The following is a 16,323-nucleotide window of genomic DNA, read 5'->3' as shown; positions in this document are numbered from 1 at the left end:
AGACAGAGCCTTGATCGGAGGCTGTCAACTTTCACCTTCAACAACGTCTAACACCGGGGGCTTCCTGGTGGGCTGGGGATTGTTGCTTGTCATTTCTCTCTGCCCCCTCGTTTCCTGACATGTCTCTACACTCACCAAAAGACACAGAACGCCTGACCCTGTCTTCACAAAAGAAATGCCAGCATTGACAAAAAACCTCTAGTGGTCATGTGAATTATGACTCTCGCCTGTCGGAGACAAAAACAGACAAAGCATAACTCTGTTACTGGGTGACTCGGAACCAGTTTTTCTCAAAGAGTCGACATTTGTTTCCTTTAACCATGACCACCATCATTTCCTAACCTTAACCTTAAGCTTTGGTGCCTAAACTTTTGCATAGAGGCAGCAGGTCAGACGCAAGTGATGGGAGACAGAATGCACAGTCCTAATTCTGCATAAAAATACATCCCAAAATATCAGAAGCTAATGTGATGCTTCAGTAGTCTGAGTTAGACAAATCATCTTTCTGCAATCAAGGAAACTGTAGATTTTGTCCTCCATCTCTTCCACTACAAGCAGATTCAGAGGGGATCTTAATACGCTTCCAGGTGAAATGATTACACTGCCCTCTCTCGTTGAAAGTTTCGAGGCCAGCTGCAACCACAACCAGTCGTGACGTCACAGTGCACTGAGTCACCCTGGAGTACATCACTGCAGAGGTGATAAACCACTGGGGCAACAAAATCAAATGACAGTTCTTACGTTAAGTCCGAGGCAGCGGGTAGGCCTGCAGAACAATGGACATTTGAGTCCCTGGACCGATGCAGAAGTAAAGTGGAATTTAGCCTCAGACGGAAGAAACGCATCAAATTTTCTATATGGTAACAAGGTGTAACACACACAGCTCTGTGACGACACCTTCCTAAAGCTCTGCCTGGGATGGATTTTACACAAAAGAAAAAAAAGGAAGCATTCAAAGTTTTAGATATTTTACTATGTGAAGCGTGTGGACACAGAGATATAAAAACATCATGATTACAAAATGAGTCCTTTGGCTTTCCATTTTGAATTGGCTCTATTGTTATTGTCATCACATGTAAAACACTTGATTTAAAGGCCTCCAACAATAAACACTGGCTGCTGACTGCAGGTGTAGAGTCTGTCTTTCTGTCTCTGGGGATTTTTTACTACTTGGGAGCCTTCAGAGCCACAGCTGGGGGTTCTTCTGAAGAGGACAGTCAGTGTGACTGCTCACGCAGCCTCCCACTCAGCTCCTGCAGCTCTGTGATGAGCTGCTCCAGGGCAGTGACACCGTCCCGCAGCTCGTCTTGGACCTGACCTGTAGCCACATCTGTGTGCATTTGCTGGAACAGAGAAATGCACAAGAAAGAGATGAAATAATACTGTAATGCTCTGAAGGATCATATTGTTAACATCATTGTCATTTTACTCAGTAACAGTGAATGATTTGCATGTTATTTGCTCTAAGTGAGACGAGGAAGGTTGGGCACATAGCGTCACTGCGACTGTGACAAACAATATTTTCTCAATGGAGCCTCTCTGCACCCACATGGGCCAGGCAGACTGACAGCTGTCAACAGGATCAGTTTAGAGGAGACCTGGTATCTTCAGCTTTAACTGTCAGACTTGCCTGCATAGCATTCACCACTAACTATACAGTAACTCTTTAATTGTAATGTTTACGAAAAATCTGAAATGTCAAAAAGTCATTTGAAACATCACAGTAATGTAGCTGCTGCAGTGAATTGGCCTGGTTTTCCAGTTACAGATTGTCAAGTTGACTTCATGTAAAATACTGTTGGATAGTTACAAAGGGCAGTAACTGATCACCCTATTTTTGATGCATAAGGTTCTAGAATTTCTTACAAATTCTCTGTTTGTATCACTCAAAAACTAAAAGTTATATGCCTAAATCATACGACTAATATGAACCCTCCTCTCATGTTAATATGATTCTGTAGCACTCTGGCCTGGTGTGACGTTTTCACAGTACTGTTCATTGTCTCCTCTGGATGAAGCAGTGACCCCTTAGAAAAACACTGCTGCGCCCATGCGACCCCCTCCCAGACACTCTTGGCTCAAACACTGGGTTGGGCTCTTAACTTGAGTTCAAGCTCTTAAAATACTTCCTGACTATGAATCACTTAGCAGGATTCCACCCTGAAGGGCCTGGGTGCCCTCTGCTTGTAAATCTTCATGTCCTCCGTTTGTCGTTATGGACTGATGGATTTGGAACCTGTTCAGAACACACAACTTTACTGATGTGATCTGGCAAAACTTTTGCTCATGAAATAAACAAACACACACACGCATGCAGGGCTCCACTGTCCCACTGTGTATTTGACCCAGTGGACACTGGAGCCCTGCAGTGTGCGAGCGGTTTGTTTACTTCCCAGTTTGCTCACTTTCAGCTCAGCAGCTGACCTCTTCGGTTTGGATGTGTGTCCACACTCCTACACATCGTCAACCCTGCATGCGGACATCACCAACTGGACGGTCTGCACGAGCTCCCTGCTGCCACTGTCACTGTTGTTTACCTGCTTGTTGTGCATTACTGAGGGAGGATTTACAGCAGAACTATGGATCCTGCCTGAATGTGATCCTTTAATTCTGCAATATTATCAAGTAAAGAGGCAGCCGCAGCATCTTTTGCTTACACTTTATGGTCTGTTGGCAACAGCACTCCGCTAAAGGAAGCGACATCTGTCTTCAAAATTTTTGGTTGAAAATGCAGCCAAACTTTCCTCAAAGACACTGGAACAGCTCCATTCAGACTCAAGATGCAAGAGCAATAAAACGCAGTGACGTCTAGTGGCCATGCACTCCACCATTAGCCGTGAGTCATGGAAAGCCAGCAGTGGACTGTTATTGGTGGACTGTACCTTAGCTTTGGTGACCAGACTCCTGAGACTGAGGCGGGTGGACGACAGCATCTGAAGAGCTTCTGTCGGATTACTCTTCTTCTTACTGCAACTGATGGTCACTGAGAAACAGAGAGATTGACAGAATGGATTGAGTCTGCTGGACAAGTTGCTGTGTTTTGTCCTGGATTTGAACTCAGAATATTTGACTTTTTTGACCACGTAAAAAAAAAGTCTGTTTAGCTGCATCAGTTGTTCTGTATTCTCCAATATGAAACTGTAAATCAACCAATTGAAAAAACAGCCGGAGGGTCAAAATTCAGTGAAATAAGCAACACTTGCAACAAATGCAGACAACATCTTGTAGACATGTGATGACACTAAGAACTAAAAAAACAAAAACAAAACTGGTCATGATGGTTAGTTGGACAAAACAGGACATTTGAAGACTTAACTTTGGCTTTTGGCATTTTTCACTCTGTTCAGGCATTAAACCAAATGATAAATTAATGTATGAAGAAAGCAAATGTCAGATGAAAAAACGCTTGGTTGGCTTCTGCGTCGACGCAGACCCCTACGCGGACCCTACGCCGTAGCCTGACGCGCACCTCCAAAACATCCTGACTGTGACGTGAACGTCGAGGACTGTGATTGGTCCGTTCAGAACGTAATTTTCGGTTCAGCCGCAGCCCTATGGTCGCAGCACAACAACACCGCCATTTTCAAAGTTTCTGTGGTGAGAGCTACAAGAAAAACTGGACCAAGCCGAAGAAAGAATTATCGAGGAGGTACGCAAGTACGACCACCTCTACAACTCCTCTTCGCGGCAGCAAGAGCCCCCCGAAACCATACAAAGACACAGCCGCACCCCCCTAGCGGCTTGGCGGTGAATTGCGGAGCAACGCGTTCCCTCGACGCAGAACTACGAATGCTCAGTGACGGCGTAGGGTGTACGTCGTAGGTACGAAGCCTAAACCAAGCTGTTGCTGTTCTGTAAGAGATACTTTCACTTTTATTCGGTCACTACATTTTGCTGGTAAAACTTGTTTGTTTTTTCCATAATGGTATTGGTAATTTCCCTTCAGTAAAATATCTCCCTGACTAGCTGGTAGCACCCAAAAATCCAACCTGAACACCTGGAAAACACTCAGACTACACAAATTCCCATCGGGATTGTTTCGCTTGTCTACAAACCAAAACTCAAACAGGTGCCTTCATGAGCTCCCCTGCACATAGCTTTGTAGATGAGCTGGTCTGAGGTCAGAGTATTGATAGGTCGTATCGGTGCAGTGTTCCCCTCCTCCATCTAACAGGTCAGCTAACTCTTCCTCTCTCCCACAGGGAAGGAAAACTAGTTGTTTCCCGTCCTGGTTTGGTGTCTGCCGCCTCTCTGCCTTAGGTGTGACTGTAAAGGTCGACCTGTTGTGATTAATGAAGGCACTTCTTTTCTGCTCTGCTTCATCTGTCCTCTGCTTTCTTTACGTTGGAGTCTTGTGATCTGTGTAGATGCAGCACCCACAGCCCAGATGAGGTCAGTGGAGTTGAAACACTGAGACAGAGTAAATATTCTTTGATCTAAAAAGTGTCAATGATTGATTTTCCACACCTCCGAACACCTTCACTCCAGAAATGGCCTTTTGGCTGCAGGAAAAAAAACTGCCCTGGAGGATGCTCATAAAAAAACATCCATACCTCTTATTCCAGAATTGTAAGGATCAGTGCTATTCTTTATTTTTTCATAAATCCTGTGAACTGACTACAACTGACAATGAACATGTCCTACTACCAAGCACTGTGTGTATCAAAGCCTGGTACATCTTCTTCCTCTTCCATAGAGCTCCATTGTTGTCCACAAACTGTTAAAAACACATCAATGAGCCACACTGTTGAACTGGGTGACCTGTTCCTTCATTACCATGAACACACACACACACACACACACACACACTCTAGTTTATTTTGACTCATCACCCACACACACCCTCCAATACATGACACCATCGCTCAGCTGAGTACACCCAGGGGGTTTTGCTGCTCTGGCCTCACTTAGTCTGGTATGAGCAGACAGTTATGTTGGCTAATGTTAGCAAACTTCAGGCAGATTTTACTACATTGTAGCAAAAGTTGAAAGTAAAAAAGTTGAAGTACAGCTGAATGAAACGCCTACATTCTTTTTACACAGTGCTGTTACTGACGTAAACAGCCGTAGAGAGGCAGATTACTGTCTCAGGAGTTGTTGGACCAAACCAAGAGACAACGCCAGTGAATGCTTGCAGTGCTATCCTCCGGAAACCAGAGAGCAGTCCTACGCTGTCCTCCCGTGGACTCCGCTGCGTCGCCGGCAGTGCAAATTTTTCTTCTCCCAGTTTCATCTTGAATATAGACGAAATGCTTCATGTCCCGCTAGTGTATGAACATCATATCAGCACTGACAGAAACCTCAAAGTGTTTTCTTTTAAATAAATCTAATCATTAACAATTATTAAAAGAAGTGAACAACACAAAGTCAGCCCTGTATTTACAACTCTATGCATATGCCGATTAGTTTAGGTAACGCCGTTGGACCTAATTCATTCTGCAGAACGCCCATGGTGACCGAGGTGGAATGTCATGCAGGTTCTAGCATAATTCATTTGGAGATCAGCTTTGCACTTTTGGAGGATGACCAGGAAGACAGACAGACGCTGTGGAACACTGGCAGTGTGTGATCTTATCGTGGAGGGCATTTGGAGTGATGGCATCCCCTCAGATCCAGAGATTAACCCTGATGAGGAACACTGTCATTCTGAATTACTTGATCCAGGTGAGGATGAGCTGGATAAATATAATCATTTCTCTACAAAACTACAAAACAAAATCAAAATACTAGCTGGGGAATTTGTTACAAATTGTCTTAAAGCTGCAGTATGTAAGATGGAGAAGAGAGCAGATTTAGCCTGAAAATTTGAACCAACACAAGTTCACGTCACTCCCCCTCCCTCTCCGCTGCACTCATGCCCTGCCTCCAAGCCCCTCCTCCCTGCGGCATCTGCACGGCTGCCATGACAACCAGTAACGTAAGCCTTAGCATTGGAAACAAGCTAACTCTGCCCAGCCACTACATCACAGTGGCTAACATACCGTACACGCTGCAGAGTGTTTCTGTAACAATCACCATATTAGCTTTCTGGTTATTTGTTGTCTTAGCCGTATATGCTGTTGTCAGCAGCAGCCGTATGGGCAGTTTCTCCTTTGCGGGTGGCTGTTGCTCCGCCATAGCTTTCAGTAGCCTCCTGACGCCGCTCACAGAGCTGTTTGACTGAGCAGCAGCTGGCAGCATGAGCGGAGGGAGGGGGCGATTCACAGCGTGCGTGAGCAGTGATTGACAGATGTCAGACACTCCCTCAGACGCTCCTCTGGCTCTGATTGGTTGTTTTGTGTCGGGCGTGGTGGATTCTTGCAGATGGCATTAGGAGCAGTAGGTGGGACCAATGGAGCCATTTTTTTTTTTTTCCCCACAGATTACATGTTTCATGTACTGCTGTCTGGACAGTTTTAGCAAATATGACAAAAAACTACTTTTATACAAGTTACCTACTGCAGCTTTAACTAAGGATAAAATGACTAATATTTGCCCATAACTGAAAAATATGCATTTTGTACAGTTGTACAAAACAGAGATAGATTTTATTCCTTTGAACTACAAGTAATAGAAATGGAGTTTATTTTTTTAAAACAGACCAAAAAGCTGGAACACATTTTCTTTGTACATCCTCCATTTTCCCCTTGCAATCACTGAAGATTGTCCATGCAGTATGTGCATTTCTTTTGGTATTATGTAACCCTAACCCTCTAAAATGAATCACTGCATCCTCTATCTGTTACGTAGACTGCCAGCAGGCCTGAAAACTTCAAACCCTGTCCCCCCTGTAGTTCTGTTCACTGCCTTTGTGGCACAGTACCATTGCCCGTTGCCCGTTGCTCATGTTGCTCTGGGTCTGTTACACATGTGAGTAACACAGTTGTTTGCTGACACATTAGCCATGAAAACATGATGACGCAGAGATGTTGCAGAACAGGAGTCATTGGGATGAAGCATGAGCTTCTCATACACAAAGCATGAGAGGAAAAGGATGGAGGTAACAGGCCATCTGACCCACAGATCAAACGGATTACCACCCACCTACACTACTCCTGTGTTCTGACTAAGTCTTCAGCACTTTGTGTGTCTTGCTGTAATGAAAACATACAGGGATTGTGGAGATCACCAGCTAAACTGGAATCACAGATACTGTAGATGTTTCTTATCTTCTGCTCTTCCTTCCATCCTTTCATAGGTTAGTGGGAGGTCACATATCCTTGGGTGAAAAGGTAAGAGGCCCGTTTGCCTTCATTTCACAAGGAGGTTTGGTCACCCATCCATCATGTATACTGGAGGCAGAGCTAACAATGCAGAGGCACCCAGAGGTGACTAAAGCCCGATGGAGTGTGAGACTCAGTCAAAATGGGATTCCTCATACATATATACACATATATTACTACAAACCAACAACCCTGTGAGGTCAGTATGTTTCCATTAGATTCTTTGCTTAAAAGCCCTTAAAACGTGTTTTCTCCGTCTGATTCTTTCTATAAGCAAAGTTTTGGTTCTTGCACTTACAAAATTTCGTATTTTTATTGAGTTGAGTTTTAAGGTTAAAGAGGAAATTAACAACCTGAGGTAACTTCAACACATCCCCTTCACAAATTCATAAACTGCATTTGAACCCTGACATGTGGAGAGTGATTGAAGTTGATGTGAATGGTTGGTATGAAAGGTGTGGATTTGCCATAAACAACTGATGCACTCTGTAAAGAACCATCTTACAGGAAGTAGAGGTAGCATTACTGTTACTTTGGTATTCTGCTACAGCTACTCTGAGCTGCATGCTCTCTGAAATGTTTTGCATGAAATGAATTACAAGGATCTTAGCTTTCCAGCGATGTACAAACTTAACACAATCTGTGCTTTCATTACACCACTTTTGTCAGCAACACGAGGTAGTAAGCAGGACTTCCTGTTGATATGACTACTGGGATCGTCATTTCCTCCCTCTGTATTGGAAGAGGTTACAGCTGCTCAGTCAAAAAGGGGCAGCAATCTTAAATAGATTAGTCATGGAAAAAGGGTGACTCGGTCATAGGGAATCAAAGGATCATGCATGCAGCTTCCCTGGAATAAAACAACACCGAGGGCTCTGTGTTGCTGTGAGGATGATGGATGTCTATTCAGCCGGCTGGTTCACTCTTACCTTCACCCATTTTGATGGCTTTTTGGATCACCTCCTTGAACAGAGTAGGGTCTTTCTCCCACCCACCAGCCTGAACTTCACAGCGATGGGCCTTGGACAAGAACTGTAGTGCCTGAAAAACCATGCACTGTTTTAGGTGGCATGCACACAAGTCAAATGCACTCATGACTTTCTTTTTCTTTTTTTAAACTTGTGTTATTTTACTTATATTATTTAACTCACAGAACCTTGGAATGAGTGCACAGTTAAAATATTTAGTGTTGCGAATTTGAAATCTGTTCACGTCCACTTGTGTCTTGGCTTTGCACAGCTGGGAGAGGGTAGCTACGTGGAACACGAGAGAGCGACGGGGAGATGTTGAAAACATGCTGCAGGAGGGCGGGTTGTCACACAAACCTTTTCGTTGTCCTCTGGGTTGGAACTGTGACCGTCACCATACAGCAAAGCATACTGCCGCCATATCTCAGAGTCACCACTGTGGCGGGAACTGACCCGGCCCAGGAGCTCCTTCAGTTTGGACTCAACAGTCTGTGCCTGCTGACCCTTGTTGTCTGTTAGGTTTTCAACAACTGCTTTTACCAGGATCTGGAGAATCTGCCACAGGAAAAACATGATACAAAGGATACACATGTCAAAGGCAACTGTTTGAATTCTTTGATGTATGCAATTCTTCAATTACTGACAATTAATTCACAAAGACAACAAGACAAACTAAATGAAAAGTAACCAGTGAAATCCAACCATAACTGTTAAATATCAACAAACAAAGTGATTGATGGACAAATGGACAAGTGAAATAATTACATAGTTGTCTGACCAGCTCACATCTAGCTTTGTTCCAGATTAGTAGAACAGTATCCTCGGCCACCCAGAATATCTCTTGTTTTAGCTGCTTGATCTATTGCATGGAACAGACAAAAGGCAGCTAAAAACAGCTGGGCCAAACTCTGAAAATATGCAGGCAGCATGCTGGTATTTATAAAACACTAGGCTCAAGTACCATTATCAAGTGCTGTGGATGCAGCTTAACTTTCAGTCAGTTATCTTTCAGTTTTGCTATTGGAAGGAATTTGTAAGTTCCAGTATGAATGTCGAAGGGCAATCATCTAAATCTTCCTTTAGATGTTCATGTGAGTGAGTGAGTCGCTGCTCTCCAGTAGAGAGAGCATCACTGCAAAATGTGTGATGAAAACGGCACTGAAATTGACTCAAACTAACAAAACCGCTAAAATCTGTGACTGAAGCCACCACCATCACCCTTACAGTCTAATTACATAGTTCCGTCCGTCTTTCCGAGTCGCTCCTCTGTCACTTGTCTCTCTCCCACCACGCGCCTTTCTTCTTTTAAGAACATTATTGGCCTTCTGAGCTGAGTTCCAGCTGAGATCTGCTATCTAGAAGTTCTCCACCTCCCACCAAGTAACTAATGAACCATCTGTCAGGCTTCTTTTATGTGTGACTGTGAGGCCAACTCTGTAACGTCATGTCAGGCATCATGCAACATGCCACTGAATGCACGGTTTCTTCAGATTCCTGCTGGATCCAGTTAAAGTGTGAAATTAAGTGGAAAAGTAAAAGGAGCTACACAAATGACAGAGTGGAATTTTCTGCCAGACTCACCTTGAACTTTACTTATTTATGTGGATCACAACAATGGAAAATGAGAAAAACTGACTTTTTCTCCTCAAGGGGTTCTTGTGTGACTCAAGGGGTGTGTGTGACTGTAAGATTCCTGCCTATCCCCTTTAACCCCATGAGGCACAAAGCTGAGCCATGTGACCCTCAACTCCTTTGAAATCTATGAGCTAGTCAAAGCACGTCTGTCACCAGCCCTCCATACATTCCATAAGAGAGGAATTCATGGTGGTCCCTGCCACCATGGCTCCTTCACTCCACCTCTCACACCCTGAGCCTGGGCTAAAAACAACCACAGGCAAGAAAAATATGACATAGAATAACACAGAAATGCTGCTTTGAAAAGTGTGACAGTGGGAGTGCTGGAAGAAGTATTCAGATCCTTCACTTAAGTAACTATGAAACACTATGAAAATACTCCATTACATGTCCATCTGATTATGTCGTTAAAGGAGGCTGAGCGTAATCACTGTCTAATCTAAAAGCACAATTTAAGGTGTGAGATGGATGTTAGTAAAAATAGACGAGCAAAAATGGAATAATCATATTAAATAAAGAGACTTTTGATGGTGTGAGGACGTTTTGACAGGTTTGGATCACTGAGGAGGGCAGAGGAGAGGGAACAGTGGTATATCTAATTAAAGCTGCACTACCCACAGAGTGAAGTGAAACATCAACATCGTGATATAAAAATACACTCTGCTTTTTCACCACTTAGTTTTTGCTTTGGTACAAAGTCTCAGACAGTGGAATCCTTGGTATAAAAGTCCAGAAAGAGAGTTCAAAGCAGTTACCTGTCTATCATCAGTGTTCAATGTTGGCTTGGTTAGCTTAAAAATATCATTAAGGTCAGCATCTGTGCATTTGGAGAACTACATCCAAAAACAAGTTGAAAATAAAAAGCTCAACCTGAATGGAAAAATGCTTTCATAGTGTACACAGGAGAGGAGGAAATGTAAGGACCTGCAGTCCTGACATGTAGCAGAACAAACACAGAGAGGCCGGCTGGTCATTTGGTCCACCCAAGTGATTGATTGCAACTTACTAATACTGGAAAAAAAAAACTAGTAAATGGCCCTTTAAGTTGAAATTACTGTTACTGTTCAAGACTTTGTGACTGTGGAGTGTAGTGGCTGCTATGCTTCTAAGGCGTGGTCACATTAAAAGGTAGGACAGTGAAGTTCATCTGTGCATCCTTGTGAAATAGATGGTACCAAAAGCTTGGTAACCTAGGGAACATGCTCGTCAACTGGGAACATGCTAGCACTAGCCAGTCACAATCACTCCCAATAGTTCACCAAGACAGTGAGTTAACAGTACAATACACAGATGTCTGTCTTATAGTGGACCTGGTACTGCACAGCAAGGCTACTGTAAAAGTAATAGGTGTAAAACAGTAAATGTAAGTTCTTAAAGCCTCCTGTTTTGCACTCTGCAGCTCTCTGTTCACTCAGATGGTGTGATGGTTTGCTATTGGCCAACGGTGCAAATTTGCATGTCAAAGTTCACCATAGCTGAATGACTTGACATACTTACTTTGCCCTGTGAGTGGATCCGCTGATCATTGCAAACGAACAGATTTGGCTCTGAAATTCCACTACTTTAAATACTGGTATGGCCAGATTGTGGCTGCCACACATGAATGCAGTCCCTGCAGTTCTTCTGGGAGACCGTCCCACCCATCCTCTCATAATGGCTAAAAGATACTGTGTGACTCATGGTAATTCAGATGTTACAGCACTCCTACACTACTTCTGAAATCTGGGATTCCACATCCTTTTTTGGTAACAAAAAAAAAGGGGGTCAGTGTTGAGAGGATTTCACACATCAGACCTTGTAACTGCTGGCCCTAATTGGAAGCTGTCTGTGTTAGAATGCCAGTGATACGACATTGCGTATGTATCTGTGTTATGAGAGGAGATTAAAAACAGAAAACAGAGCGAAGCCAAAATCCATTTATTAAGGGATCTACTTGGAGCATGGAGGCTGCTGCTGACCTTTTCAACTTGTGTGCTTTTACATCTTGCAGCCTAAGTGATGCAACATGACTAGCATAAACAAACGTGAACATACTGGGTGAAAAAGTTTCCAAAAACAAGGCCGACATAACAGGACTACACCAAATGGAAAAGAAACATCGTGCAAAATCTTTTGCAATTGCATTGGAAAAATGTGAATTTGAGGCAGTTTGGGCATTTGGCCCACAAACATAGGCTGTCTGTCTGAGTCAGAGCCAGGATTTCTACCACTCCCACTGGGCTGAAAGATGCCATCTTTAAAGTTAATTGCTCAAAAGTACAAGACTGAAATTAATACAGGGCTGAAGCAGAGAATTAATAGTCCTGAAAATGCTACCGCTGGCTGTTTTGGTTTGTTTATTCAAAGCTGACGGTTAATTTTCCACTTAGAATGCGTTGGCGGGTGTGCAATTACTGAGACATGCTTAAAAGAGGCTTTTCCTTCAGTTGCTGTAAATGAGTCTGCATATGTGACCACAATGAAAAAGATTAATTAGCACTACAGGAAAGAATAAACAGTTAGTTTGTCTTTTGACAAGATGTTACCAGCTGGCTGTATCATGTGTCTGCAGAGAAAATCCCCTACTTTGCCTCTCAAAAAGCTGTAAAAACTCTAAAAGGCATTTTTAGAGTTTCCAAAGACATATGGGGGAATTAACTGTTTCTATTAAGACTCTTTTATCACTCTTTGTCACAAATGTGTGGCAAGTCTTCAGTGTTGACAGCAGCATCCTAATGCAATCCTACCATCCTTTGTTTTAAGTTGATGTCGTAAAGAACATAAAATGTACTCGGTTTCATCCTTTTTACATAACATTTACATCTTTATAACATTTACAGCTTTATTTGGAAAACTAATCATCAAATATAGCTGCAAGCAGCCGTTCTGGGTTCAGGCTCTTTTCGTTTCACAGAAGGAAGCAGCTCAATTGGCCAGAATGAAAGCTGTGAGCTGCAACAAGCAGTTTTCAGGCTTCACAAAGACCAGCAAAGTCTCTTCAACCAGTGGAATTGGGTTTACACATTATCGGAAAGCCTGCGGTGCACTCAAAGCTTCACCACTTGTCCCTCCTTCATTTGAATACAACTCAGTGTGTATGTTCAGGAGATAGCGGGGGATGTCTACAGTGAGCTTTATCACGATGCGTTGGCATCTAGAGTTCTGAGCACATATGTCACAGATCAGGCCGACTGGGCCAAGTTTCATGTTTCTAGTTCATTTCAGCTCATGGCAATTTGAGCTGTTGCAGCAAAAAGATAAAAAAAATAAAATAAATAAACCATCAAAACACATGCCCCTTCAGCACTGAAGCTTAGTTATTTTAATCTATGACGCAGTATTCATAAACACTTTTCACACATCTGTTTACAAAAGCAAGCAGAGTATATTTTCTGTATGAATGTCTGCCTTCACACTGGGAATATAACGTATTCTATATGCTGTTATTTTTACAAACTCTGACAGGTGACACCTTTGGCTCCTTACCTGAAAAAACTTCACAAAATTTGAGTACTACAGCCTTTATTCGCGTGTTCTTAAGTTCAACTATTATACCTTCCTGTATTGTATATATTCATGTACTTCTATGGCCTGCAAAGATCTGGAGCAAACTGGATTCAGTCCAGCAGAATGAGTGAACTGACTGTCAGGCTGAACAAGCTGTCATGGGCTGCATGGGCTCATCTGAAGTTTGGTTTGCACAATCGAGGGTCATGACCAGATACATAAAGGTTTGTAGTTATTGATTGATTAAAGTGAAAATGGCTTTTTTACAACAAATAAATATTTCTACACATTTTGCATTCCAACCGTAAAATAAAAATTCTAAATGAATAAATCACCTGTATATCCTACACAGCTGAAACGTATTTCAACACTTGTGACAAAAGCGTGCTTCACTGCAACCTGTGGTCAATTCAGAAGTCTGTCACACTATATTTTTCAAAACACGCAAAATCAATTAACATCTTTATCTCCACCAGCCTTCATTCTAATGCAAAACCAACACAGACATCAAGACATGAATCACCGTAACGACATCAGGGTGGTTGTTGTGTGGTCACCTCTGCTGTTCACTGGGAGTTAAAGCCATGAGGGGCTGCTGTAATAACTCACCATTTTACAAAAATCACTATGACGCACTGATCACCAGCAGAATATTTCAGCATTTTTTATAAGCGACAGCCGGTCATGTAAAAAAAAATGTAAAATAAAATAAAAACTCAGACCAGCAGTAGTATGTCGAGGAAGCTGAATCTACTAAAATGAAAGCTGCTTGTGTCTGGGTATGAATGGACTGGATTCTTATGAATTTGTGAAGGAGGTATGAGCTAGGTGTGAAGTTCATGTTTTTTGTAATGTGATTTAATCTTAATATCCCTGTAACAAAAAACCTTCAGTTTCATTTCGATCTGAAGCTCTGTATACAGGGTGTGGTGGACAACATAAAACAGTTCATTTGATTTTACTTCTCCAAACGCAGAATTCATTTTGTAAATATAAAAATTAACCCTTGTGTCGCTTCACTTTTGTAAAGACCTCCACTCCTCCTTCTGAGAGTCACAGCCGTATGATACATTATCTCCTTGGACTGTCAGCCAGTGGGGCTTAACGCCACCTAAGATGACATTAAGTGCAGTTCTTACCTGGACGTCCTTGTAGTTTTCCCTCAGGTCCATCAGACGATGGTAGGCCTTGATGGCCTCAGCAAAGTCCCCGATGTCAGTGCACACAGCAATAAAGTTCTCCCAGATCTGCCAGTGTTCATAGTTACACTTCAGGGCTTCCTGCAGGGTACGAAAGGCTTTGTCTCTGCAGATGAGGGTGACAGGAAGAGACAGACGGGAAAAGAAAGACAGACAGAAAAGTGTTAGCAGTGAACCAGCACACGAAAAGATCAAGGTGCCAAACGCACCAACAGCAGTTACAGTAATATTAATTTCAACATTTGGTGAAATAATGGTTGATTGAGAAGACACAATGCTGCTGCCGCTGTGACATGCACGCGCGCACACACACACACACACACGCTTCTGCTGAATTGGCAGTGGTGCTAACCAGGTATTAGAAGCTTTCCTGCTTTGCTTTTCAATTTCAGGCCTGAAAGCACATGAGTCTGATGTGAACAAAGGCTGAGAGACACTCAGGTTTCACTGGATACCTCTGTACTCTGACAGCCTTCTCTGCTTGGAAAGAACACAGCACAAGAAGCCAAATCTGTGTGAACATGAACAAGCAGAGCCATAAAGAAGTCAGGTTTGAAAGAAGGACGTCACTTTGTCCTTTACTCCCTGTAATCTGGAACCCTCACGAGGTTTATCTGTTTGAAACTGAATCAGATTGTGTCATAGCAGCCGTGTGATCCGTAAACAAACCCAAATCACAAGTGCACAAGTTTTAAATACATAAAGTACAGTTTAAAGTGTTTTTCAATTTGCTTGCATTTTATTTCCAGCATTTCTCTTTCTAAAAATGTGTATTGTCAAGTATTGAAGTTTTCTTCATTTTCTTGTGTTTTGTCCATTTGCATCTTTCCCTAAATTGCAGTGCACATAATTCTCTTGCCCGGTAAAACTGCAAAGCAAAGGATGCATGTAAACTCAGTGATCACTTTATCAGGTAGAAAAGCACCTCTGCTCATTAACGCAAATTGAACCTTGAAGTGGATGGGCTGCTCCCGTATTACTGCCACAGTAATTCTTTACATTGTAAAGATTATGTTCAAAGACGCCTGTGGAATAATCACTCTGTGCTGGGTGCCTGTGCACTGGAGCAAACTGAATTGAATTGAAGCAAATAATATGCAGCATCCTTCGTATCAAAGCCAGCAGTTTGGTTGGCTACATGTCCATATCAAGATTACAACTGACGCAGACAACGACAGGCTAGGCAGCTAGCAAGTGTGACATTTCACAGGGATCTTATCGATACCTTCCTGGAGATAAAACAGAAGTAAAATAATTGCCTAGAAATAACCAGGGAAATAACCATGTTGCACAGTGGTTATTTCTACCCTGATGCACAGCTGATGTAACACATGAGACTTGACTCAGACTCCTGAGACTTGAACAGTTTTATACTTTTACGTAAGATCGTCAACAGGTCATTTTTTACATTTTACCCCAGCATTTTTTATAGGAGTCATTGTACTTTTACTTGAGTAAAGATTTTCTTTACTCTACCCACCACTGACTGTTACAGAGAAATGCTAAAAATTTGAAACCAGGTTTTCAGGGGCTTTCATTGTTCTTGAACGGCCTCCACTAACATGGACCAAACCCTCTACAGACTGCTGTCAGCACCATTTGAATCAGTGCCACAAAAATGTATGCTGATCTTTGGACAAAGGGAGGTCCTACAGGGGACCACTGAGTGTCTCCAATTATCCCAACATGAAGATAACACTAATGGAGTTATTTCCATGGAGAATTTGATGGATCCTTATACTTTGCTGTTTCAACGTAAAAATCCTATTAAAAGAAAACTCATCCCTTCTATTACCTGACACACTCTTACTACCAGCGCAAACATCTCCATGG

General features: G+C 42.6%; 1 protein-coding gene across 1 annotated transcript in view; it reads right to left on the bottom strand.

Annotated features, from left to right (window-relative positions):
- Window positions 1-954: 954 nt before the first annotated feature.
- Window positions 955-16,323, bottom strand: part of ttc27 (tetratricopeptide repeat domain 27) — an 88,491-nt gene continuing 73,122 nt past the window's right edge. The window contains exons 16-20 of the mRNA XM_076742240.1: window positions 14,431-14,596; window positions 8,528-8,725; window positions 8,132-8,243; window positions 2,883-2,983; window positions 955-1,343 (exon numbers count right to left, since the gene is read on the bottom strand). Of these exons, the coding sequence (XP_076598355.1) occupies window positions 1,218-1,343; window positions 2,883-2,983; window positions 8,132-8,243; window positions 8,528-8,725; window positions 14,431-14,596 (703 nt within the window). The 3' untranslated portion in view covers window positions 955-1,217. The remainder of the gene's footprint in view (window positions 1,344-2,882; window positions 2,984-8,131; window positions 8,244-8,527; window positions 8,726-14,430; window positions 14,597-16,323) is intronic.

This window comes from Chaetodon auriga, chromosome 11, assembly GCF_051107435.1.
Source record: "Chaetodon auriga isolate fChaAug3 chromosome 11, fChaAug3.hap1, whole genome shotgun sequence".
Classification (NCBI taxonomy): Eukaryota; Metazoa; Chordata; class Actinopteri; order Chaetodontiformes; family Chaetodontidae; genus Chaetodon; species Chaetodon auriga.
The sequence above is the reverse complement of the archived record's forward strand: the minus strand, read 5'-3'. Positions and strand labels throughout refer to the sequence as shown.